This window comes from Psammomys obesus, unplaced genomic scaffold (assembly GCF_907164565.1).
Source record: "Psammomys obesus unplaced genomic scaffold, mPsaObe1.curated_primary_1811, whole genome shotgun sequence".
NCBI lineage: Eukaryota > Metazoa > Chordata > Mammalia > Rodentia > Muridae > Psammomys > Psammomys obesus.
The window spans coordinates 1,137,008-1,160,892 of record NW_026586383.1 but is presented as its reverse complement, the minus strand read 5'-3'; the positions used below and the strand labels follow the sequence as shown (position 1 = coordinate 1,160,892).

The following is a 23,885-nucleotide window of genomic DNA, read 5'->3' as shown; positions in this document are numbered from 1 at the left end:
TACATACATACATACATACATACATACATACATACATACATACATACATACATACAGCATTCGGGCAGGTGGACAGACAGACAGATATGAAATCCATCCCTTGGCAGCTAAGAGCGCCTGCTGTTCTACAAAGGACCTGGGTTCTGTTCCCAGCAACCACACGGTGGCTCACAACCAGCTCAAACCCCAGTTCTGAGGGGTTCTGATGCCATCTTTTGGCGTCTAGGGGTACTGCACACATATAATATACAAACACATATGCATTCGTACCATTCCTACAAAAAATAAATAAACAAATTCTGTTTTTTCTCAAAAGTATGAAATCTATAATATCTTCTGGACATTTCAGTCACCTCATCCCTGTTATCATAAGGTCTATGAAAATGTTAATACACTGAACAAAGACCCTAATCTAAGGATAGAAATTATATAATGCGTGTATTTTAACTTGGTTTTTGAGACAGGGTTTCATGTGACCCAGGTGGGCTTCTTACTTGCTGTGTAGCTTAGGAGACCCTTCAACTTCCTGGTTCTCCTGCTACCACCTCTAGGTTACTGGCTTGTGCTACCAAACCCAGTTCTGGGGTGAAACCTACCCAGGGCTTTGCACATCCTAGACAAGGACTCCACTACCTAAGTACTGGCCCTAGAAATACTATTAAGAGAAGATGAAGCAAAATATCTCAACTTCACACAAGACATTTTTATTTTATACCCACTTAATAGATGATGTCTGTTACCTAGAATGAAGATCCTGATTTACTACGCAGGATTTGTTACTATTTATTACCGAGACGAAGCTGGAAATAACGAGGTAAATCTTTTTTCATATGGTCCTGACTGGCTTGCGTGGTCCTGCAGGTAACTTCAGAAATGTACTAACTTTAAAAGTGGTCATTAGATTCATTCTGTATTCATGGAGAAGGTGATTTTAAACGATCATCGGATAAAGTGGAACAGGGAAAAGCGAACAATTTTTATCACCAAATAAACAGAGGTGAGGACCGCCGCATGCCCCTGGAGAGGGTTGTTGCTTGCGAAGGTCTCCAGGAGCGCTGGCTTTCCTAAATAATGCTGGCTGGGAGGCAGTGGCTGGTAACCCAACGCCCCCTGAATGTGCTCGGCTGTGGGGCGGTCCGGAGTCACCAGCCCCCTGCTCATATCTGCGCATGCTCTAATCCCCCAGTCCGGAACTCCATCTTCCCTCAGACGTTCAGAGCCGAGTTAGGTATTGTTCTCTGTCTTGGTCCCACGTCCCTTACGCAATGCTTAGACAAACCCTTCAGAGAACACACCTGCTCGTCAACCCCTTCACACCCTAGTTCAAGACGGTGCTGTCAGTCATTTCTACTTGGGAAATCCTTTCTTCTAACTCCCCAGACTTCAACGAGGTAGCGTTTGCATGCCATAGAACACAGCCATCAGTGGGCCATCATTTGGTGTCAGGAATATCTCTATCACCTACTCTCAGATTTTCCTCTTCCCACTGTTATTCTCTGCTCTCACCCTTATCTCAAGGGAAGCCTGAGTCTGCTTTATATCCACAAGCTTTTCTTTCATCTAGCGTATTTTTTTCAAACTCTTCATTTATGTCATCATATGTTAAATAATGAATATGTTTTAATAATAAAAATACATTAGGCAAGGATTTTAATTTTCCCAAGACCTTCTATTGAGTTGGCTGTCCTTTCTCTGTCGGATTATCTTGATGATTTTGTTGAAAAAGAAATTGATTGTAAATATAATATAGTTGGGCATGGTGGTGCACACCTTTTATCTCAACACTCAGGAGACAGAGGCAGGCAAACCTCTGTGAGTTTGAGGCCAGCCTGGTCTACAGAGCAAGTTCCAGGACAGTCAAGGCCACAGTAATACTTTATCTCAAAATAAAATCATAACATATCTAAATATATGTATATATTATAGAGGTTTATATCTGAAATCTCAGTTCTGTTTTATTTTTCTGTCTGTCTTTATGTCAATTCGAAGCTGTGACTTTATAGTAAGTTTTGAAATTGCATGATATAAATTCTGTGAGTTTTGTCCTATTTCAAAGTTGTTTGACAACTCTTAAATTTTCATTAAAGCCTAAGAGTAACCTAGCAATCAAAAACAAACAAACAAACAAAACCTAGAGGTTTTAGTAAAGCTTTCTCACAGTACAGAGCACACCATGTCATAAGTTAAATAAAAGCAGGTCATGGAGCACAGTGTTTGTTTCTTACCTCAAAGGGGAGCTCCGTCAGGTCCAGATTCCCGGAACAGTCCAGTCTCTCCAGATTCTCACAGTCTCCCAGCTCCGGGGGGATACTCTTGAGATGGTTGAAACTCACATTGAGTTCCTTCAGGTTCTTCAAGCGACCTGGCACCACAGAAGGTTAACCTCCATTGAGTAGGTCCCTCAAAGCCTCTTAAGAACAGAAACAAGCCAGGCATAGTGGCACAGGCCTTTAATCTCAGTGCTCAGCAGGCAGGGAAAGGCAGATCTCTGTGAGTTCCAGGCCAGCCAGGTCTACACAGTAAGGCTCTGTCTCAAAAACAAAACAAAACAAACAAACAGAGCAGGGGCTGGAGAGATGGCTCAGAGGTTAAGAGTACTGGCTGCTCTTCCAAAGGTCCTGAGTTCAATTCTAGAAACCACATGGTGGCTCACAACCATCTATAATGAAATCTGGTGCCCCCTTCTGGCATGCAGGCAAAACATTGTATATATAATAAATAAATAAATCTAAAAAATAAATAAATAAAACACTAAAAACAAACAAACAAAAAAACAGAACAGAAACAAATCTCAGGGGTGAAAACTTCACCTAACAACAGGCAGCCCAGAGATGGCAGTGAGAGCCCACAATTCTAGCACTGGAAACTTGTAAGCAGAAAGATCACAGCTCTACATAGCCCCTGTCTCAAAAAGCATTCAAAGAAAGAAAAGGGAACACACACACGAACAACAAAAGCTGTGCAGACATAAACATAACTGTGTGTGTGTTTTGAGCGCTTTATTAAATGTCTGCTCATCTTATGCATGGCAGGCTTTGGTCAGAGCATTTCACTATCCGTGCTGGTTTTGTTGGTTTCACTTCCCTGGTCTTTTCACCCCTTGTGACACGGTAGTTAAAGTGTGTATTGGTTACTTTCCTGTGGCTGTAATAAAATAGCATGACCAAAAACAACTTAGAGAAGATAGTTTGGGGCTGAAGAGACTACATGGTGATTAAGGGCATTAGCTGCATTTCCAGAGGACCTGGGTTCAATTCCTAGCATGTACACGGCAGCTAAAAACCAACTGTAACTCCATTTTCCTTTTCTGGCCTCTTCAGCCACTGCATGCACATGATGACAGTCACACATACAGACAAAGCACCAATACATGTAAATACGATGTTTAAAAGTTGAAAGAAAAAAAACAAAAAGTTTATTTTGGTTCTCCAAATTGAGAGTCCAGAATGGCAAAAAGCATGGCTTTGAAGCAGAAAGCTAGCTAATCACAGGAAGAGGAAGAACAAAGCTAGGCCCATCCCACTGACATCTTTCCTCCTCTACAGTTCCACTCCTAAAGGTTTCACATCCCCCGAACAGCATCACCCACAGGAACCAAGTTTCAAATACAGGAAGTTGTGGATCATTTCTCCCTCAGCCACCGCAAGGTGTGAAGGGGATTTGTCTTCTGTCAGCCTGGGTCAAACCAGGCACTGCTGGAGGTTGGTCTGATTGGTTGACTAAACGACCTGTACCTGGGTAGGGGTAAGCGTGGCTAAGGTTCCCAGGCTTTTGAGTTCCAGAGAGAATCACAGGGGACAGACAGACAGGAAGAGAGGAGGAAGGGGATGCTAAGATGGGTTAGTGTGGAGAAAAAAACATGTGGGCTGAGAGAAAGGAGTCTAATAATGGCGTGAAAAACCCAGATGAAAAATATAAGCAAGTACCATGGGATTATGGATGGAAGATAGTTCATATGAGGATGATTAAGGTGGATGGCACTGGATGGGGGCTGGGAGATGGATGGTGAGGATACTGAGACAGTGTAAGTGAAATATCTGCCCGGCCCAAGGTAAATAAGGCAACTATAAATCTAACAGGTGTCTGTGTCTTATTTGTGATATCAGGTTAGGTAATACTGCCGTGGTAATATTGGGGCTAATAATAAACATTTTATAGCCCTCTTTTTCAAGGCATCCACAGCAGTGAAACACATGATGAGCTGAATCACAGGCCATGATACTGGAGATGGATGTCGCATTTAGGGATAGTAGAAATTACTGATGCCTACTGATGGGCTCTAGTAGGCACGGGCTAGGCACAGAAATACACACGAAGTTCTGTGTATGTGGTAAACGACTAACGGCTACAGACTGTTTACAGTGTCATGTAATGCACCTTTTATCTGCATTCTTTTATCTGCATTCTTTCAGTTATGATATAACACGCTTCCCAAAGCATATGTAAGTCAAATATGCAAGTCACACAGGTGTGAACACATCCAGAACAGGCAATTATCAGAATGATTGAAAATACTATATTCTGGATCTGATTCTATTTTTTAACATTTATTTTATTTTATTTGCATGTGTATGTGTGTTTAGCACATGCATACAGGAGAGTTCAGTGGTCAGAACTGGAGTTACAGGCAGCCGTGAACTGCCATGTGGGTGCTGGGAATCAAACCTGGGTCCTCTGCAAGAGCAGTAAGCATTCTTAGCGGCTGGGTCATCTCTACAGCCCCCTAGTTCTGATTCTTGTTTGAAAATATATGCAACTGGCTCTAACCTAGAAACCAGTACAAGAATAAATACATAATAATACTCCAAAAATCACATCATATATGTCCTAAGGAATCAAACACTTTATCTTTACTGTTCCTAGGATAATTTTAAATTGTAAACCAAAGTGACTGTTTACTTTTGCAGAATGGTCCCTCAGCCCTCGCATTTCCTGCCACTTTATAAACGAGACAGTAATACTGGAGACTGGGCCGCAATCCCCCTGCCTCCGCATACTGGGGTAAGCCAGTCATGCCCAATTTGCAAGGCCCATTCTGATCCGTTTTGCCGATTTTTTAAGATGTGTTGGAAGATAGCAACGATAGTGTAAGAGATAAATAGCTCCCTTGACCCCAACCACCCATAATACCATGTACATCTTGTTACTGTTTCAGAGCGGATAACTCGATTACCAACAAGGAATGAAATAAGGGAAGATGTGAGGGCTGATGTTATGTTTTAAGTTTAAATTACTGGGCTTAAGAGATCAATAAAATAAAAATACCTCTAACCCGTAAGCCCCACTTGCCCAAGGACAGGCAACTTCCTGGACTGCTGTCCGTGTAAGATGACAAGCCGTGTGTTTTCACTTCTGTAAACAAGGTGGCTGCCTCAGATGAACAGGAAGTGCTTGATTGCATACACATGGGGGCACATACGCAGGAAGCATGCTTGTCCCCAGTTAGACGATGGTGGGAAGCACATAGCCTTGTGGATTTTGCATTAATAAGCACTCGACTAATGTAAATTTGCGCCATTCTCTGGGAATGCCAGGTCTGGACCTGACCAGTGTTCATCTTGGCCAGTATATAAAAAAGCTTGCTTCAAATTCGGCTCAAAAATTGTGATAGCGATTCCTTAGACCCCAAGAGAAAAAAAAAAAAAGACATCAGTGATCATTGTAATCCTTATTTTAAGAAGATTCAACCAAAAAAGCGAAATGATCAAAAATTATTAAATGTTGGTCAATCAAAATGATGTGAGCCAAGCTAAACTTAACAATGAATGACTATATAGACACAATATATTTTATTCTACCTTTCCAATAATCTTGTTACCATGCTTCTACTCCTCTGACTCCCAAGTGCAGGATTAAAGGTATGTACCACCACCCTAGCAGCGAAAAAATTCTTAAAGTGTTGTCCACTCACCGTAAGACTTCAGGTTTCTAAGCAACTGTCCTATTTCTATCAATGCTGAATAATGGAGGTAAATCATGGTACTTCATGTCCCAAAGAAGACAAAGCCACTGTGAACCAGTGGCTCTGGGGACAGGGAAACAGCTGAGGGACACCCAGGAGCAGGAGGAGGAGGACATGGGGTGCTTGGACTGTGTCACATGCCCAATACCTGCCTGCTCACCATTGGCAATGGCCAAAGATTTCTGCCGAGGAACCTACCAATTTCAGCTGGAAGACACATGATTTGGTTTTTTGGCAAATCCAAAATTCTCATCGCTTGGAACAGCTCGATGTACGTAGGAATGATCTGAATGAGGGTGCTGTGAATGTGCCATTCTTTGAGGTGTGTCTGCTCCTTCAGGGAATCAGGCAGCTCCTAAAACAGAAGGGACAGTGTCCGTCAGAGGCATCTCCTCAGTGTTCACAAGCCTGACAGGCCGAGGAGTCACCATAATGTAGAAGGCACGTGGGATCATCGAGGCCCAACTGCAGCCATTTCTACAGAAGCCAGTGGTCATGAATTTCACAATGACAGATTTATAATATTAAGATCAAATCCTAGTCAGGCCTAGTGTGCAGGCCTGGAAGTTCAAGTGTTTGGGAGGTTGAGGTAGGGGTATCACAAGTTCAAGGCCAACCTGGACAATTTAGTGAGAGCCTGTCTCCAAATATAGCTAACTATACTAACTATTTAATGTACATAGTCATCAGAATAAGGGGGAGAGTAGTTGAGCATGCAAAGTACTCCCCTGAGCTCAAACAAGCATGGCCCCCTACAGACACACCTCATGTACAATACATAGAGTTAACACAGTTATATTATCCATATTGTATATATATGAATCCTAGTGAACACAGATGACCATCCTCACTATATTTATCAACAACGTACGTTTGACATCTTCTAAAAATAAGAATCTATCCCATTCTGGCATGCACAGACTTTGACATCATGACAGACATTGACAGCTACAGAGTTCACACTTGAGAGCTACACAAATCAGGTTTAAAAACCTGCAAAAGAAAAGACAAAAAAGCTTCTCATGTTTTAAAGACTGTGTGTTGGTGGTCTGCATGTACGGCTCTCCTGGGTGCTTGTGGGCACATCTGATTGTTTTAGACATTTGTGCTCTGTTTCTCTTACTCTGTAGTTGCTTTTAGAAATATTTGATAAATAACTAGCATTTTCTGTACCGCATCCCTTAGTGTTTTTATGTTTATGAATCGATAATGGAGGAAAGAGCTTCGGAAAGACAGGGCAGTGCGCAGTGAGCCCGGCCCAACCAGCCTCAGCCTTCTTTCGGCTGCACTGTGTCCCTAGCTTTGGCTTCTGAAGGAATAACGATGGGGACAGTGACAGCCACAGCCTCCCCTAGTTCAAGTGCGCTGGGAAAAAGTCATAATGGTGTGGAAAGGTGCTTAAGACCTCCAGGAAGCAATGTGTCCCACTGAGGAAATCGAAGCCACCTTTGGCATTAAAGGGTCCCTGACCCCCTGAAGGTGGACAGTGTTCATCCCATAGCTCTGTGTGGCCGAAGCGCTGTAGGGACAGTGGTACCTCTATGCTTGGAACTGGCTTCAGATCGTTGCCGCTGTGTATGGTCAAGCCTTTAACCTACTGGTGTCCTGAACTCAGGGGCTATCTCACACAAGACTGTGAGATAAGCAGAGTGGGCATTACCATCGAGGTAAGAGGCTGGGAAACGGCGCTGTTGCTAAAATGTTTGCCTCACAAGCTTGGGGACCTGAGTTTGCTCCCCCGAACCCACTTTAAAGTCAGGTGTGGTGGCTCACATCTTTAATCCCAGCCTTGGACAGGTACAGGGATGGACAGGCAGATTCTAGGGGCTTATTGGTTTGCCAGCCTGGCCCAACAGGTAAATTCTCAGTGAAAGTAAGAGATCCTGTCTCAAAAACAAGGTGGAGGGCAACAGAGGAAGACACCCAAGACCCAATACCCAAGGTTGAACTTTGTCACACACACACACACACACACACACACACACACACACACCAATGAAATGCCAATGGTCTTTTACCAAAAGACCAGACATGGATCAGGGTGATGGCTCAGTGGGTGACAGTACTTGCTGTGAAAACAAGAGTGAGTTCAAATCTCCACACATGCCTGTAACTCCAGTACTTAGAGTGGAGACAGGCAGCTCCTGGGAGCTTGCTGGCCAGCCAATGCAGTAAAAGGTGACTTTCTAGAAGTGGACAGGTCACCGGCTGTTATAAACACTAACTGCTTTTGCAGAGGCCGTGGGTTACACAGTGGCTCACAACCATCTGTAACCCCAGTCTTAGAGGATGTGACGCTTTCCTCTGCTCTCTACAGGCACCAGGCACACATTGAGTACATTGACATACATGAAGCAGAACACCCATACACGTAAGACAGAGTAAAATCTCAGAACAAGCTTTTATAAAGAGGGCCACCTGCCAATTCTGTAAGAAACCTTGTCTCAAAAAATAAAGTGAAAGCTGGGCATGGTGGTTGGTGCACCTCTATAGGCCCAGCACTCAGGGAGGCAGAGGCAGGCAGATCTTTGTGAGTTCGAGGCTAGCCTGATCTGCAGAGTGAGTTCAGGACAGCCAAGGATACACAAAGAAACCCTGCCTCAAAAACAAAACAAAACAAAACAAAGTAAACAAATAAACAATAAATATATAAAGTATAGGGCCAGTGGAATGGCTTACCAAGTAAAGGCTGCCACAGCCTACCAACCAGAGTCCAATCCCTGGGTCCCACACTGGGGAAGGAGAGGACTGACCCCCAAAGTTGTCCTCATGAACACACACACACACACACACACACACACACACACACACACACACACGTGTTCTGCTACAGCAAGACGGGCACAAGTGCTTGAGATCAAGCCTGATGCCCTGAATTTGGCAAAAAGACACTGCCTGTGTACCTGCCGATCTAAATGACAGGAATGCAAAAGAAAAGAGAGCAAGTAGGCTCGATGGGATAATCTCATTCTGGGAGAACAGAAGCTCGCAGAGTGTTCACTTAGTTCATTCTCACCACAGCCCTGATGTACACAAAAGGGGCTGCGGATGTGGCTCAGGTGTGGAGCCATGGAATCAATCCCCAACACTTAAAAAAAGGAACAGATTTTTTTCTTTTTTCAATACATACAAATGGGGCATTCGTTTGGCCAAGGCTAAGGCTCAACCTCAGCTCTAGTGCAGCCCTGAGTGCCCACTTACGACAGACAGACAGACAGACAGAGGACAGACAGACACCTTGCCTCACCTTCCACTGCGCCCCTGAAAGTTCAAACACATGTGGATCGCTCGCTTTGTCTCTGTCCTTGACTCTCTGCCTGGCGGCGACCGGGTTCCTCTCGGTCTTCTCCAGGAGCCTTGTGCTGGTGTCCACGAAGCCGTTCTTGCAGTACTGGGCCTGGGGCACGCCCCTCCTCCTGCACTCGGCCACGAAGTTCCACTCCTCCTTTATCCTAAGGCAGGAGGCAGAAGGAGGCTGGGGATAAGCAGCCTCGCTCCTCCAGTTCCCTGGAACCTTACTGGTTTCTTACTGTGGGCTACCTAAGCCCTGTCCTGACCTTTCCTTCCTGCCGCCAGGGATGCTGGGAAATCTGAGACCTTTCTGTGCATCACTAGTCAACGGTGACTAAAAAAGATGAGCAGGGTCGGATGGAACCTTTGGCTAAACCTCCCACCGATATTACCTATGTGCTTGCTTATGTGTGGTTTCTTCTAAAAACTATTAACCGTAATGTCATGTCTGCCTTTGATGTTACATCCCCATGTTGCTGTCCATGGCTCCCTAGGTCTAGCTGCAAGTGTCACCTTCTTTTTGCTTGTTTGGTTGAGGTAGGGTCTCCTACAGCCCAGGCTAGCCTTGAACTCACAAACTCTTGATCCTCCTGCCTCTACGTCCCAGATTACAGGCATGTGCTCCCTTGCTCTATAAACATCGGCTTCCTGTCCTGGTAAAAAGCCATCTTAGATAGTGGAGGTTTCATGCTTGGCATTAAGTGGAGGGATGAGGGACACTTGACGTAATTAACACAGCTCCAAAGGCTTCTGTGCCAGGAAGGAGCGTGCTGGGAAAGGTACACAGCAAGGCTGGTGTGCGAGCAGTCCTGTAGCCCCCACCTGAGAGATGGGTGCAGGAGGTTCAGGAGTTCAAAGCCACCCTCTGAAACATGGTGGCCAGAGGACAACCTGAAGATGCCATTTGTCTCCCTCCATCATGCAGGTCCCAGGGGTCAAACTCAGATCCACAGATATAGCAGTAATAGCCTCTTCCTGCTGAGACATCCCCCTGGCTCAGCTTTCTTGCTTCCGAAGCTGAATCTGAAGGCAGATTCAGGCAACCTATTCCTTCTCTATGTCACAAGTTCTGGGCCATATAAACACAGCCCTTAACACCAGCACTTGGGTGGCTGAAGGATGACGAGAAGTTCCAGCTCTTTCTCTGTCAGACATGGAGTTCAAGGCCACCCTGGTCACTCAGACCCTGTTTTGGTTCGAAAACAAGGGGAGCTGCTGAGATGGTTCAGCACTGAAAACGCTCACCACCAAGCCTATGACCTGAGTTGACCCCCAGAACCCATATGGTAGGAGAGAATTGACTCTTGTAAGTTGCCTTCTGGCCTTGACAGGTGTACACTGGCAGGAGGGCACAAGAGTGCACACACTAAATTATTTAAAAAAAAAAAAAGATTATAGATAAATTAATTGACTGATTCACACTTTATACCTTTTGTTGATAATTTAAAGTTAATAAATATTCACACAACTCCTCCCCTAAAAGAAAGAGCCAGTGGTAGCCCACAACTTTAATCCCAGCACTAGGAAGGCAGAGGCAGGCAGATATCTGTGAGCTCGAGGCCAGCCTGGTCTACAGAGGAAGTCCAGGACAGCCAAGGCTACACAGAGAAACCCTGTCTCGAAAAAAACAATTAAAAAAAAAAAAAAAAAGCATTCTTGTTCTGGTTTCTTCACAGAGAATGGAAGTTACAGACTTATGCTAAGCCTTCCGGGTGCACAATCTTCTTAACATGTCATCCTTTCGTAACGTAGAACAGTGATGAGGTGATTGCGTGCTCACATTTACCACAGAGAGAGTTTTTGAAGCACTACCTTAAACTGAGTTTTAGTAAGGTTTTTGTTGTTCTTGTTTGTTATGTTTTGTTGTTTTTCGAGACAGGGTTTCTCTGTAGGCCTGGTTGTCCCGGAACTTGCTCTGTAGATCAGGCTGGCCTCAGACTCACAGAAATCCTCCTGCCTCTGTCTCCTGAGTGCTGGGATTAAAGGTGTGCGCCACCAATGCCTGGCTCCATATTTGTATATGAATATCATGGGATGAAGGCTTTGGATTCCCTGGAGCAGGTTACAGAAGGTTGTAAACAGGCCAATTGGAGTGCTGGGACCTGAATCTGGGTCTTCCGGGAGAGCGGCAAACACTCATAATTGCTAAGCCGTCTCTCCAGTTCCTCCACTTAATGGTATGTGAGTGTGTGCGTGTGCATGTGTGTATATTGTGTGGGGTGTGTGTGTTGTGCTGTGAGAATGTGTGCTGCATGAGTGTGCATGTGTGTGTGTGTGTGTGTGTGTGTGTGTGTGTGTGTGTGTGTGGTGTGGTGTGTCTGTGTGTACCAAGTGTATATAGTGTGTACAGAGAGCAGAGGACAGCATCAGGTACCCTGAAGCTGGAACTACAGGTGGTTGTGAGTCGAACCCTGGTCCTCTACAAGAGCAGCGAGTGTTCTTAACCGCTGAACCATCTCTCCAGCCCCTCAGTGTCGTTTCTGTGCAGAATCCTTTCACTCACATCGCTGAGAGTCAGACTGCAACATTTCAGTTCAAGCAGAGGAACAAAGTGAATCTTAGCTAGAACTCGGCTCGGCAGGTAAAGGCTGAAATTCGTGAAGAAGGTGCTCAGTGGGAGCACGGGGTGGGCGCGTGTGAGGTCGGTGAAGGGCAGCTAAGTGGTCTCCATGGTGCTTAGTGTGATGGATTTTCGTGCCATCTCTGTCCTCCTCGTGCCCAGCACAGGATCTGGACAGTATGTAGTTCCTCACAGATGGAGGAACGTGGCCGTGACGGCCCAGCGAACGAGCCCAGCTTGCCCAGTCGACAGCAGCCCCCCTGAGCACCCCTCCCGCAACCCCAGAAAAACAGCCCCCAGAACGCACTTTTCCAGGGCGCTCTTCTCCAGCCTTTCCGCCTCCTTCTTCTGCCATGCTTTGTGCTTCTTGACGCGAGTTTCCCACAAGGCTCTGACGACAGAGATGTCGAACACGACCACTTTGTGTCCCATCTGGGGAGCAGCATAAAGTCACCTGCAGAAAAATGCACGTGTCAGCTCCATATGCACGTACAGGGGGCTGAAGCACATTTTTAAGTGTGTATGTGTGGTGTGTGCGTGTGTGCATGTGAGTTCAGGTACCAGGGAAGGCTGAGGCTTCTGGTTCCCATGGAGCCACGGTATGGGTACTGGGAAGCGAACTCAGATCCTCCATGGAAATAATTGAATGTTGATTGCCAGGGGTAAGAGTGGGCACCTCGGTCTCCTCTGTTTCTTGTTTGTGTGACAGGTACACGGGGACAGAACAAAGGAAAGAGAAAGGATCTACATTTCAAGACGTAGAAAGTTCCTGCTGGGGGCGAAAAGCCATGAAAAACAAGAACGACAGGAAGCCCTCATTATGTCCTTCTACGCCGAAGGGTCCATGGTGCAACACCAACTCCCAAACAGTTGTCCTCGAACCTTCAAACTCAAGGCGGGCACACGTGTGATCTACACACAGCAGCAGCAGCAACGACAACAAAAATAAATAACATTTGAAATTAAAATAAAAACTTTTTAGTAAAGAGTCCACCCAAACGCTGGGGTGGTGGTGGCGAGTAGGGGGAGGAGTGACGCAGGGCTGCAGCAACAGGTCAGACTTTTAAAGCTTCCTCTAATAGTTCTGTATGTGAGTGTGTTGCCTGTGCCTATGTCTGTGACCACATGCATGTAGAGCCCGTGGAAGCCAAAGAGCACAAGGATGAAGGAGGTCCCCTCTACACCCCCCAAGCCTCCAGACTGTGGGGAGACCATCAGAACTCGCACACGGGGAGAGGTTTCGGCTCAGCACGTGAGTCGGACACCCAAGGCTGGACAAGCTAACTGCCAGGGAGCCACAAGAGGGAAACCCAGGAGACAGTGTGGCGGGCTGTGGGGGAGGCGCTGGTGTCGGGAGTGAAGGGGGACACTTGTACTCCATAAGTGCAAGTTTAGTTGACAAACTTTCCGTGATTCCCCCCCCCCCCCAGCCCAGTTGTGTCAGAATTGCTTTACAAAAGCTCTGACTCCCCCGGAGCCAGAGGGTGTGACTGGAAAAATGTGTCCCCTGGCACCAGAACTCTGGTCTCCACTCAGAAGTCATATGCCGAAGGAGGAGGTGGGGACACGACACGACATTCAGGTCACCTAGTCCTCTGCCTTGTCAAAGGATGCATTGGGCTGGTGAGGGCTTAGGGGGTTGGAGGTGTGGAGTGGGCACCAAGCTAAGTGGGCACCTCGGAGCATCATGGGAGAGGTCTGGAGGAGTTAGGAGGGGCACATCCCAGGCCCTCGGCTCTGTACTGCTGTGTGTTTAACTGGTCTGTCAAGGACTGCCGGTTGCAGCTGGGGCCCAGGTTCTGCCCCCGACAACTCTGGTAACATCCCACCTGCCTTCCTGCAACCTGCACGGGCTCCTTCCAGGCGTGTCCTGTGTGGGAAGATGCCCCAGCACCTGTCCAGCTCTGTACTCCACAGCAGGGGGGGGGGGGGGGGGGGAGGGGGGGCGTTTAAAGTAAGGTCAGAAAAGTCACCACATCTCAGCTGAATTCTAAACTGAATTGCATTTTATGCTGCCTGATCCGAGTTTCCCTTGGCTCATTTGATCATTGTCCTGGTAATTTGTTAAGCTAGAAGCTCAAGTCAGGAGAGACAGAGGGCACAGAAAGGATTAAGGGGACCGGGGCTGAGTCAGATGGCCCAGGCTGGACTCCTGCCTCCCGGTTACTGGCCACATGTCCTGGAGGACAGAGCTGCTGGATTCTCACGTGGGCAAGCCACAACCGCAGCACCCAGCTGCCAGGCTGGTGAGAGAGGGAGCCCTGTGGTACGACCTGCCACAGAGTAAGGCTTGGGAAGGAATGCCAATTATTGAGAAAGAAGAACTGAAGACAGACCTCGACTTGGTTAGCCGGTTCTACGCCCCAGGCCCTGGTGACTGTCCAGCCGAGAAGCCACCGACCCTGGGCTGTGTCCAGAGCCGGACAATTCTCCAACCACTTCGCCACCCTTGTCCCCCAACCCCTGCGGCGCTCACACCAGGGGGCGCGCGAAGCTTTGGGAAAGGGAAGACCACTCCCCCAGCCCCCCCTCCTTGGGAGATGTCAAGCGCATTTTCCAAGGACCAGAAGAGGGCACAAACAAAGTTGATTTATCGCCCCCTCGACAGCACTCTGGAGCTCATTCTTGGGCACCCGGATGGTCCTCTCGAAGGAACTGGAAGGATTGCTGAGGACCTTGCCCCGCCCGCAGCCCGTCAGAGGGCACCTGCGCGCCCCACGCGCTGGCTGTCGCCCCTCTCCACTGTGTTTCTTGAACTAAGCCCTGGACAAAGCCTGGTCCTCTCCGTGTACTTAGAGGGCGGCTGGCGCTCTGCGCACCGGGTGACTTGTAACAGCCAAAGCGCACGACGCTGGCACCGGCGCCCCCCCCCCCCCCCGCCAAGCAGCCACGGCACCCCACTCCGCCTCTGCGCAGCCGCAGGTCAGAGGCTCCGGTCTGCGAGCTCACACCCCTCCGCCGCCGGGGCCGAGACCACCCGCCTCTCACCTTCCCTGTGCGAGCGGGCGCTGACAGTCCCCGGCCGCCACGCTGCGATCCGCTTTCGATGCTGTTTACACCCCGCAGGGCAACGCCCCCAGCGGAAGGGCTACCGTGCCTGTGCGCTAACGGGCTATATTTGTAAGCGGATAACATGATCTGGAGGACATGTGCTGATAGACTATCTATCTATTCTGTGTGACTCAGACTAGCAGAGACAAAACGGACCTGGTTGGGGAGGGCTTGGCACGCAGGCACGGAGGGTTTATCCGGTGAGCGCTGCAGGCAGCATCCCCTCCCCGCACGCGTCCACAGACCGCTGGCTCCTTCCAGCCAGGAAAGCCCAGGGTGAACAGAACAAACAGAGCTGAGGGGGAAAGCTGAGGTCCCAGTACTCCAGGGCTAGGAGCCGAACAACAGACAGGATTAGAACGGGTTTAGGAAGAGATCAAGGGAACATATGTAAACGGTTTGTTGGTGGTGGGGTTGTTTGTTTGTTTGTTTTGAAATGTTTGAAAAATACACTGAAAGTCTAGATTTCATTCTTGTCTGTTTGCTTGTTCGTTGTATCCCTAAACGCGATAGTTTAGTTTGTCTTTAGAGAGAGCTTGCCACCTGGGGAAATAGTCTTGCTGATGGCAGACTGGGGAATAACAGAACTCAAATCTGTTCCCAGGAATCCAACTGGTTATAACAGCAAGGGCTCCACACACACCTTGGTTTGAACCCGGAGTCCGGAAACACACCCATTAATGCCTGAACTTGAGGCAGAGAATCAGGAGACCAAGGCCATCCTCATCTACGAAAGGTTCAAGGCCAACCCAGACCCTCTAATACCCCCACTCCAATAATAGGCAAGGTGATCCATGCATGCAATCCCAGCATTCAGGAGGTGGGTGCAGGCATATCAGAAGTTTAGGAGTTCAAAGCCAGCCTGGGCTACTTGAGACGAGGTCTCAAAATTCAAACAAAAGCCCTGAAAGCTGAGCATGGAGTCTCAGGCCCTGTAATCTCAGCACTTCCTGGTGTGCATGAGGCCCTGGGTTCATTCCCGAACATTACAATAATAACGCTATTTTGAGAATACACTTACACACACACACACACACACACACACACACACACACAAACTTATTTGTCCTTAATCTGAAATTCTAACTGAATGTCCTGCTAACCTTTACACCAAGCTGCCAGCATCTGGCTCAACTACAGAGCCAGACAGCCATATCTCTACCAAGCTTTACCAATGTCAACCTTGCTGGCTGGTGGCCACACGGCGAGATGCAGGAATTGGCACAACCGGGCACAGTGGTAGCCACGGCAGGCTCCTCACTGGTGCAGCCTGACCAAGCACCTCTGCCCAGGAGGCCCTAAGTCCTGGGAAGGGTCCCAGGGTCAGTGTTCTCACACGTTTGGAGGTTGCATCTGACACACAGCCAAGAGATACTTTAAAATACCGGATGTGTTCACACTTATGAAAGGAGTTGTTGGTACTGTACTAAACTCACCTGTACTCACTGGGCGGATCCAAAACGACCTTCCAAGGCGCGTGCAGCAGTGCGTGTCTGTGATCCCAGCTCTCAGGAGGTAGAGGCAGAAGAGGCAGAGGGTCAGGGCTGTCCTAAGCCTGGGCTATATGACCCTGTGGAGGAACACACACACACACACACACACACACACACACACACTCACACACGTCTTGCATTGTCTGATGCACCAGGCAGGCCTGTGCCCTGTGGTACTCACTTGCCCATGTCCTCAAATCTACAAGCAGTCCAAAATAGACACGGGTACACAGGTGTACACGGGTACATGAGTAGCCCCAACTGGGGTCCAAGGGCACCGCATGGTTTAAGGCAGCTTTTTTCAACCCCTTTGGGGTAGAAAGACCATTTCACAGGGGTTTCCTGACCCTTTCACAGGGGCCATCAAAGGCCATTGGAAAACACTGATAGTTTACATTATATCTCATAACAGTAGCAAAATTGCAGTTATGAGATAGCAACACAATAATTGTATTGTCACCACAACATGATACTCTACCTTCTTCTGGCCTTCAGTACTAGTTACACACACACACACACACACACACACACACACACACGCACGCACGCGCACACAGTGCCATGGAGTACTATAAGACATTGAAAATGATACAGCTTCTGCAAACAATAGGAATGGTTCATCAACACAAGAGAGGCAAGTTCACAAACACACATTGAAAATTCACAGCCGTGCAAGAGCTGACCTATGGCATTGGAAATCAGAGACTGTGGTGACTGGAAGAGCAATGAGGCAAACTTCTGGAATTCTGGTGGTTGTGTGAGACTTTGAAATAAGACGGTAACGTTAGGTCCTATGCGGATCAGGCTGGCCTGAAACTCACGGAGTCCTGCCTGCCTCTGCCTCCTGAGTGCTGTTCCTGAGTGCTGGAACTAAAGGCATGCCTCACTCCCCCTGCCCTTGTTTGTAAATGTTTATGACTATAATACATAATTTAAGTTTTATTTCTTTTTTAAGTTTAGAGGGCAAGAGAGTAAAGCACTTGCCGTGCAGGCCTGAGTGTGACGCTCAACAATGACATAAAGCCAGGCGTGGTTATAGATCTGTAACCGCAGTTCTGGGGGTCGGGGGCAGAGGCCGAGAGACCGCTGAAGCTCCTTGGCCTTCCAGCCTCAGCAAGTCAGTGAGCTCCACATTAAGTGGGAGGCCGCATCTCAGAAAACAAGGGGAAGGAGCCTGAGAGCTTGCTGCTTTTGTGGAGGACTTGGGCTTGACTCCCAGAAGTCGGCTCTGAGTTAGCTCAGTGTGGCTGGTACATTTGCACACAAGACATCTGCTCCCTGTGAGAGACCATATTCCTGGTCTTTTGGGGTTCGTGAACTGGGCAGAACACCTGCTCAGGACAGGCTTTTAACCCTGTTTCTGATGGCAGCTAGGGCCTGCACCCAGCCTCCCACCTTCCGTTTGCATTTCACCCATTTCAAAATCCCAGAGTGTGAAGAATGCCTCTGAGCAGTCGAATACAAATCCACTTAAGGCCCGCTCTGACACATCCTCTCTGGAGTTTGTGAAAATCACTTGCAGCCCAGTTTGCCTTCATAGTTGTCTCAAAGGGGCCTGTCTGCCGGCCTCTCTGCTGAGGCCAATTAACTCTGACAATATCTGTGAGCAATCAAGATACAGCTGTCCCTTCCCCTCACCAGGAGTTTGGGAATGCAACTAAAATGGTATTTGGCTTGTCTTATCTAGGATGGGGAAAGGAAGCCAGAGCCTGCCCCAACTGGCAATTTCTGGCTCCCCGGCTATGCTCAGCCCAAAATGGTTGGTCCGTAAATAGCTTATCAATTTGACTGGCAAAAGAAAGATTTGTTCAAAAGACCTGAGAAAGTTGGAGGGAGTAAGGTGGCTCAGTGGCCAAAGGAGGTTGCTAACATAACCACTCTAAGGACCCGGGTTTGGGGCAGAAATACTGTCTCCCTGGCTTGCTTAGCAGAAGTCTCGCTCTAGCTCCTATTTTAGACACGAGGGCATGTCTTTTGTTTTGGTTTGGTTTGGTTTTTTGAGACAGGGTTTCTCTGTGTAGTGCTGGCTGTCCTGGACCTAATTTGTAGGCCAGGCTGGCCTGCCTCTGCCTCCTGAGTGCTGGAACTACAGGCGTGTGCCGCCATGTCTGGCTCTAGGGCCGTGTCTTAATGATTCTTTCTGCCATAGGGTGGCCCATGGGGGAGGGTTTCCCTAAGTTAGGTGGCTCAGGGAGACATTGTTAAAGAAGCCGAGCGCTCTGAATAACAGGCTTTAGCCCTCCTAGTGGGAACCAGAGGAAATGGGGCGGGGCAGCGGCTACCAGGATCTGCTCTTTACTTCATGGCCTCAGCTGGAAGCCAGGGAAGGTAAAAAAGGTGCCAGGAAGGACTTCCCAGAGCAAATGACATTCAGACTCAAAGAAGCCAGTTCAAGGGCACAGTAAGAACCACCAGCCAGGTCATACAAACACCCAGTAAATACAGTGAAATATGCTGATCCAAACAGCAAAATACTAACACGCGCCGCCCCTGTAGAAACTCATCCTGCCAAGATAAAATAATTCTTAATATGTCTACAAAGTAGAAAAGTAACAAAGTGAGCCACACAGAAACAAATCCCTCGGTCATCCCTCCTCACACCTAGTCTTCCCGTCTGTATGCAGGAATCTGGTTTTACAAATCCCAACAGGGGACTAGTGCCTACGCAGAATGAGTTCTGTTTGTCGAGTTCTCCGAAAAAACAGCCATTAGCTTGTTAATGAGGAGCCCTAGCCTGCAGGGAAATAACAGATGCAGACAGGGTTTTAGGAACTCGGAACTTGGCTGGAAGCTAGGTGTGCTGGGGGTGTGGGTGGATAGAGAGACTTGGGGAGGATAAAGACTGGGGATGGAGAGAGACGGGGGTGGGGTGAAGAGAGACTGGGGGAGGAGAGAGACTGAGGCTGGACTGAGAGACTGAGCATGGACAGAATTCCCAGGCCCACCCACTGTCTTGGTCTTCGCTGGGGGGCCACAATAGAGGCCAATGTCGAAAGTAGAAGGGAGGGTTTTGTGTTCCGTATTCTGAGTGATGACACATGCTTGTAATCTGAGAATTTGGGGGAACAGAAGCAGGAAGGTCACTGAGAGCTCCAGGCCAGCCTGTCTTTGAGTGAGACCCTTTTTCAAAAAAAAAAAAAAAAAAAAAAAAAAGGATAAGAAGAAACAAAAAGTAGAGTCTTGCCCTGTAGCACAGACTGGTCTTAAACTCACTCTGAAGGCCAGGCTGGCCTCGAACTCACTTCAACCCTCCTGCCTTTACTTCTCAAGTCCTAGAATTACAGACCTGGGGCACCATGTCCAGCTTTCATGACCACACACACACACACACACACACACACACACACACACACACACACACTTGCCTTCCCCAGTTTCTGATACATGACAGCTCAGGGGAATATGAGGATAAATCTAAAACAGTGAAGTAGAATGGATGGTCCTTGTCTTGTCTCCTCAGCCTATTAGCACACATCTGGCTTCCGGTTCTCAAAGGCCCTTTCCCTGTGGCATTCCGCCCTGGACACACACAGGTGTCCCCTCCGCCCGCTGGAGGCACAGTGTTCCCGATGGGACAGGTCCTCGGGTCATGGGGTGGAAGGCTGGCCTTCCTTGCACTCGGCGCTGAACCATTTCACCAGAATAGCAGCCTCGGTCCCTTTGTCTGAAACGGGGAGGTGACTGCCACCGTCTGAGCCCTGCTGTAGCGCCTTCAACGAATGGAGTGTCAGGCGGGGGGGGGGGGGGGGGGGGGGGGGGGGGGGGGGGGTGTTTCTCTGAGGGTTGTGTCGTAGACCAGCATCCAGCAACAAAGAGATAGATAACTCCACCGGCAAGTCAAGGCCTCCCCGTCCCCACCCAATAAATAAATAAAGTGAAACTCATCCATCTGGGCTGGTTTGAGACCAGGAAGCACCAAGGGACCTACTAACGTGCTTTCTAAGCTTTAAGCCTCAGGCAGACCTCGCCCCGCGCCCACCCGCAGGCGCCGCTATTGTAAAAGACTCAAGCTCACACCCAGACTCAAATCCCTCCCGACCTTGACCTTGCTCCACACCCGAACAAGTCCTCTGCGGCCGCCAGCGCACCTTCCCGAGACCCCCTCCCCGGCTCCCCAGGGAGTTCTCGCGAAAAAAAGAGCCCAAATTCAGAGCGAATTAAAATCTGGTAACCAGCCGGGCCGTGGTGGCGCACGCCTTTAATCCCAGCCCTTAGCAGGCAGAGGCCGCGGGAGTTCGAAGCCAGCCTGGTCTACGGGGAGAAGCTCTTGTCTCGAAGAACAAACAAAAGAACAACTATAACACATTTTGATAATGGAGTATCGGATGCCTGCATTATAATACACACGGCGTCTGGACTTTCCTAATTAATAATCTCCGTGTTTGAATCACCTTGGTAGAGTAACTCGGCTCTCTCTCCTCGACCCCCTTTTTCAAGAGAAAAGACAACCTGTCTCTAAAGAGACAGTGCTGTTGGCTAAGCTCTCCGCCTGGCCTCGCCGCAGTTGGGCCCAGGAATGGGCGTGGGGCTCCTGTCTTCCCGCCCACCGGAGGGTCCTCCCCGCCACCCCAAGGGTTGCTGGCGAAGGAAGAGCCCTCAGAAGTCCTTTCTCAAGGCCAAACCTTCAATAGGGAAAAAGGTCCCCTCCCCTCCCCCCTTGTCTCGGCTGTGAACTTCTCAGAGACCCTCCCGGCCAGGCGCAGTTCTCCTCTGGGATATCTTTCTTCTTAATCTGCTCCCTTCACTTCGTGAAATTAACTTCAGAGTGCTTTGGGAATGACTTTATGAATCAAAGCCACTCTCTAATATTGTTTTCCTTCAACATTTTTACAAGCTTCGGAAGATGGCGTGCCTCTCGGCCAGGTATGAGCTAACCTTGAATTTTTGATTGCTGGAGACTGACGCTTCAGAAAACCGTGTTCTACCCCTCTCTGATTTTCTCTTGTTTGAGCCTGACAGTAGCATTCCTGCTTTTTCTGAAGAACCTTGAACTTTGTGCCTGGTTAGGTATTACTTTGCCATTAACTTTTTAAACATTCAATGTTTTTAATGTTCACTATTTGTGTGTGTGCAAGTGTGTACATATGATTGGAGATGTGAAAAGATGACTTAGTGGAATCAGAGCCATATATGGGCCTGGGCATCCAACTCAGGTCGTAAAGCTTAGAGGCAACCACTCTTCTTGGCTCGCTCTTCACATCAATTGTGCTAATGACTGCTGGAGAAATAATGCTTTCTTTCTCTCGCATAAATAATATTATTGTTACAGCCGAATTAAGATTGCCTCTAAAAGTTAATGGTATAGACAAATTCAGTACTTTGAAAAACCACTCGGGATAACAAATTAAGCGTGGAACCATTTCAAATGACAGAGCCGATATTTTTTTTTTTTCCAGTGGTTCTGGGGACCAAACCAGGACCTGCACACTCTAGGCAAGTGGTCCACCCCAGGCCCAGCCCACATAGCAATTTAAAAATTCATATATGCAGACTCTGAACCGTGGAAAAATATGCAGCTTATGCAAGATAGAATTTATTAGCTCTTTAGCTTTATAGCTATTTAAAATCATGTCTATGTACGGGTGGAGCCTAAGAAATACACGTGATGAAATATTGGATGTTGGGGACTTGTTAATGCAAAACACAGCCCTTGTTCCAAAGAGTAAGAGACATTCTTCTGAGCTGTGTACGAATGCCCATGACTTAGGAACACAGATTCATATTGCCATGCATGCCCTTAGGAGGGCTCCTTGGTAGCCACAGAACAAAGAAAGTAGAAATCTATGCATTAAACTGTCTATTGGTGAAGACGTCAGGTAGGGAGGTGCCAGCTAGTGTTTTTCAGGAGCTCGTGTTCTGCTATGTTGCTTCATTTCACTGTTTTTTGTGGGACAGCCAAAAGGATGTTAAGTCACACACAGAGAGGTTCATGATGAAAGGCCATCATATGGCCTTCAAACATAGCCCAAGGTGATTTTTTGCTTCCAATCTGCAGCTTTCCAACTCTGTACAATCACAAACATTCACCCTCCATAGAGTCTTAAGCAAACGGCTCTTTCAAAAAGGGAGTTTCTGTTCCAGTTTTGTCACTGGAGGCACCACTAGAAGAAAGGTCTCCTTGGTGGCCTGTGGTCTTGTGATGAAGACTCCAGTTTTGCATGTTTTGTTTGGCTAACTGCTGTCCAATTTCCTTTTCCTAGTGTGGTCTTACTCGTGGCCCTTTCCAGCACATTTGAATTTGGACTCGTAGCTGGTGAGAGTTTTCTTTTGTTTGCGGTTCAGTAATTTTGGGGCAAGCGGTTTATCTGTGTAGCGCTGGCTGCCCTGGAACTCATTCTGTAGACCAGACTGGCCTTGAACTCAGAGAGCCACCTCCTCTGCTTCCCAAGCTCTGGGATTAAAGGTGTGTGCCACCACTGTAGGATTGGGGTTCGGGTTTTTGAAACTAGGTGTCACTGAGCCCAGGCTGTCCTGGGACCTCTGCTCTTCCTGTCTTCCCCAATCCCACCGCTACCATCACACCCAGTGAGTTTTATACACACACAGTGCACATTTGTTTTGTTTTTGGTGACGGCGTTATTGCCCAGGAACTCACAATATAGACAAAGCTGACGTTGAACTGATGCTCCTCCCTCTACCTTCCAAATTCACTACCTAATCTCGCTGAGTTTTATGTTTGCTTGTTTTCTTTTGAGCACCAACTTTTGCTGTTCTACTTCTTCTCAAGGTACCGGGGATTTAACCTGACCTATCTGTGGTACTCCCAGATTACCCCAACTCCACCCCCACCTATTCTGTGCCAGGATGAAACCTTACGCATACTAAATAAACCGCCAATAAGCTACATCCTCAGCCCTTAGTGTTTTGAGACAGGGGTTCTCAAGCTGGCCTCTAACTCGGGTCCTTCCTCTACCTCCTGAGTGCTGAGATCATTGGTGTGTGCCACCACACTTGGTGGTGGTTGGTGTGGGGAGATCTTTTTCTTTTCTTTTCCTTTTTAAGACAGGGTTTCTCTGTGTAGACCTGGCTGTCCTGAACTCACTTTGTAGACTAAGCTGGACTTGAACTCACAGGCATCCGCCTGCCTCTGCCTTCCTGAGCACTAGGATCACAGGCGTGTGCCAGTGTCCCCATCTGGGTGTCTTTTTCTTATGAACACTAACAATATTTATGTGTCTTGAAATATGTAATACAGGGTTGGGCCACCGTGAGCTGGCTACCCTGTCTCCAAGAGGCCTGGCGGGCAGAGGTGGCAGCACTCGGGAGCAGGAAGAACCTCTAGGACGTGCCCGCTCCTTCCAGTTTGTGCCTTCCGTGGGGCTACAGAATAGTAAGACTTGCTTGCCTTAATTCATCTCTGTCCTGGCCCTTGACACGACTCTAACGTAACCTTTCAGCGCTTAACCTAAGAGAGTGGATGTGTGAGTTAGCAGCTGGGTGGGTTGCGCTAGCTTGGAGTACAGAGGTGAGTGAGGTACGAGAGTGTGTGTGTGTGTGTGTGTGTGTGTGTGTGTGTGTGTGTGTGTGT

General features: G+C 48.1%; 2 protein-coding genes across 2 annotated transcripts in view; one reads left to right on the top strand and one right to left on the bottom strand.

Annotated features, from left to right (window-relative positions):
* Lrrc2 (leucine rich repeat containing 2) overlaps positions 1-14,835 on the bottom strand; it is a 25,607-nt gene extending 10,772 nt beyond the window's left edge. Inside the window, exons 1-5 of the mRNA XM_055601756.1 lie at positions 14,802-14,835; positions 12,121-12,267; positions 9,210-9,414; positions 6,161-6,317; positions 2,226-2,362 (exon numbers count right to left, since the gene is read on the bottom strand). Of these exons, the coding sequence (XP_055457731.1) occupies positions 2,226-2,362; positions 6,161-6,317; positions 9,210-9,414; positions 12,121-12,245 (624 nt within the window). The 5' untranslated portion in view covers positions 12,246-12,267; positions 14,802-14,835. The remainder of the gene's footprint in view (positions 1-2,225; positions 2,363-6,160; positions 6,318-9,209; positions 9,415-12,120; positions 12,268-14,801) is intronic.
* A 6,331-nt stretch (positions 14,836-21,166) lies between these two features.
* The window catches only part of Tdgf1 (teratocarcinoma-derived growth factor 1), a 4,901-nt gene continuing 2,182 nt past the window's right edge, over positions 21,167-23,885 (top strand). The window contains exons 1-3 of the mRNA XM_055601863.1: positions 21,167-21,220; positions 22,558-22,616; positions 23,592-23,687. Coding sequence (XP_055457838.1) covers positions 21,201-21,220; positions 22,558-22,616; positions 23,592-23,687 — 175 coding nt within the window. The 5' untranslated portion in view covers positions 21,167-21,200. The remainder of the gene's footprint in view (positions 21,221-22,557; positions 22,617-23,591; positions 23,688-23,885) is intronic.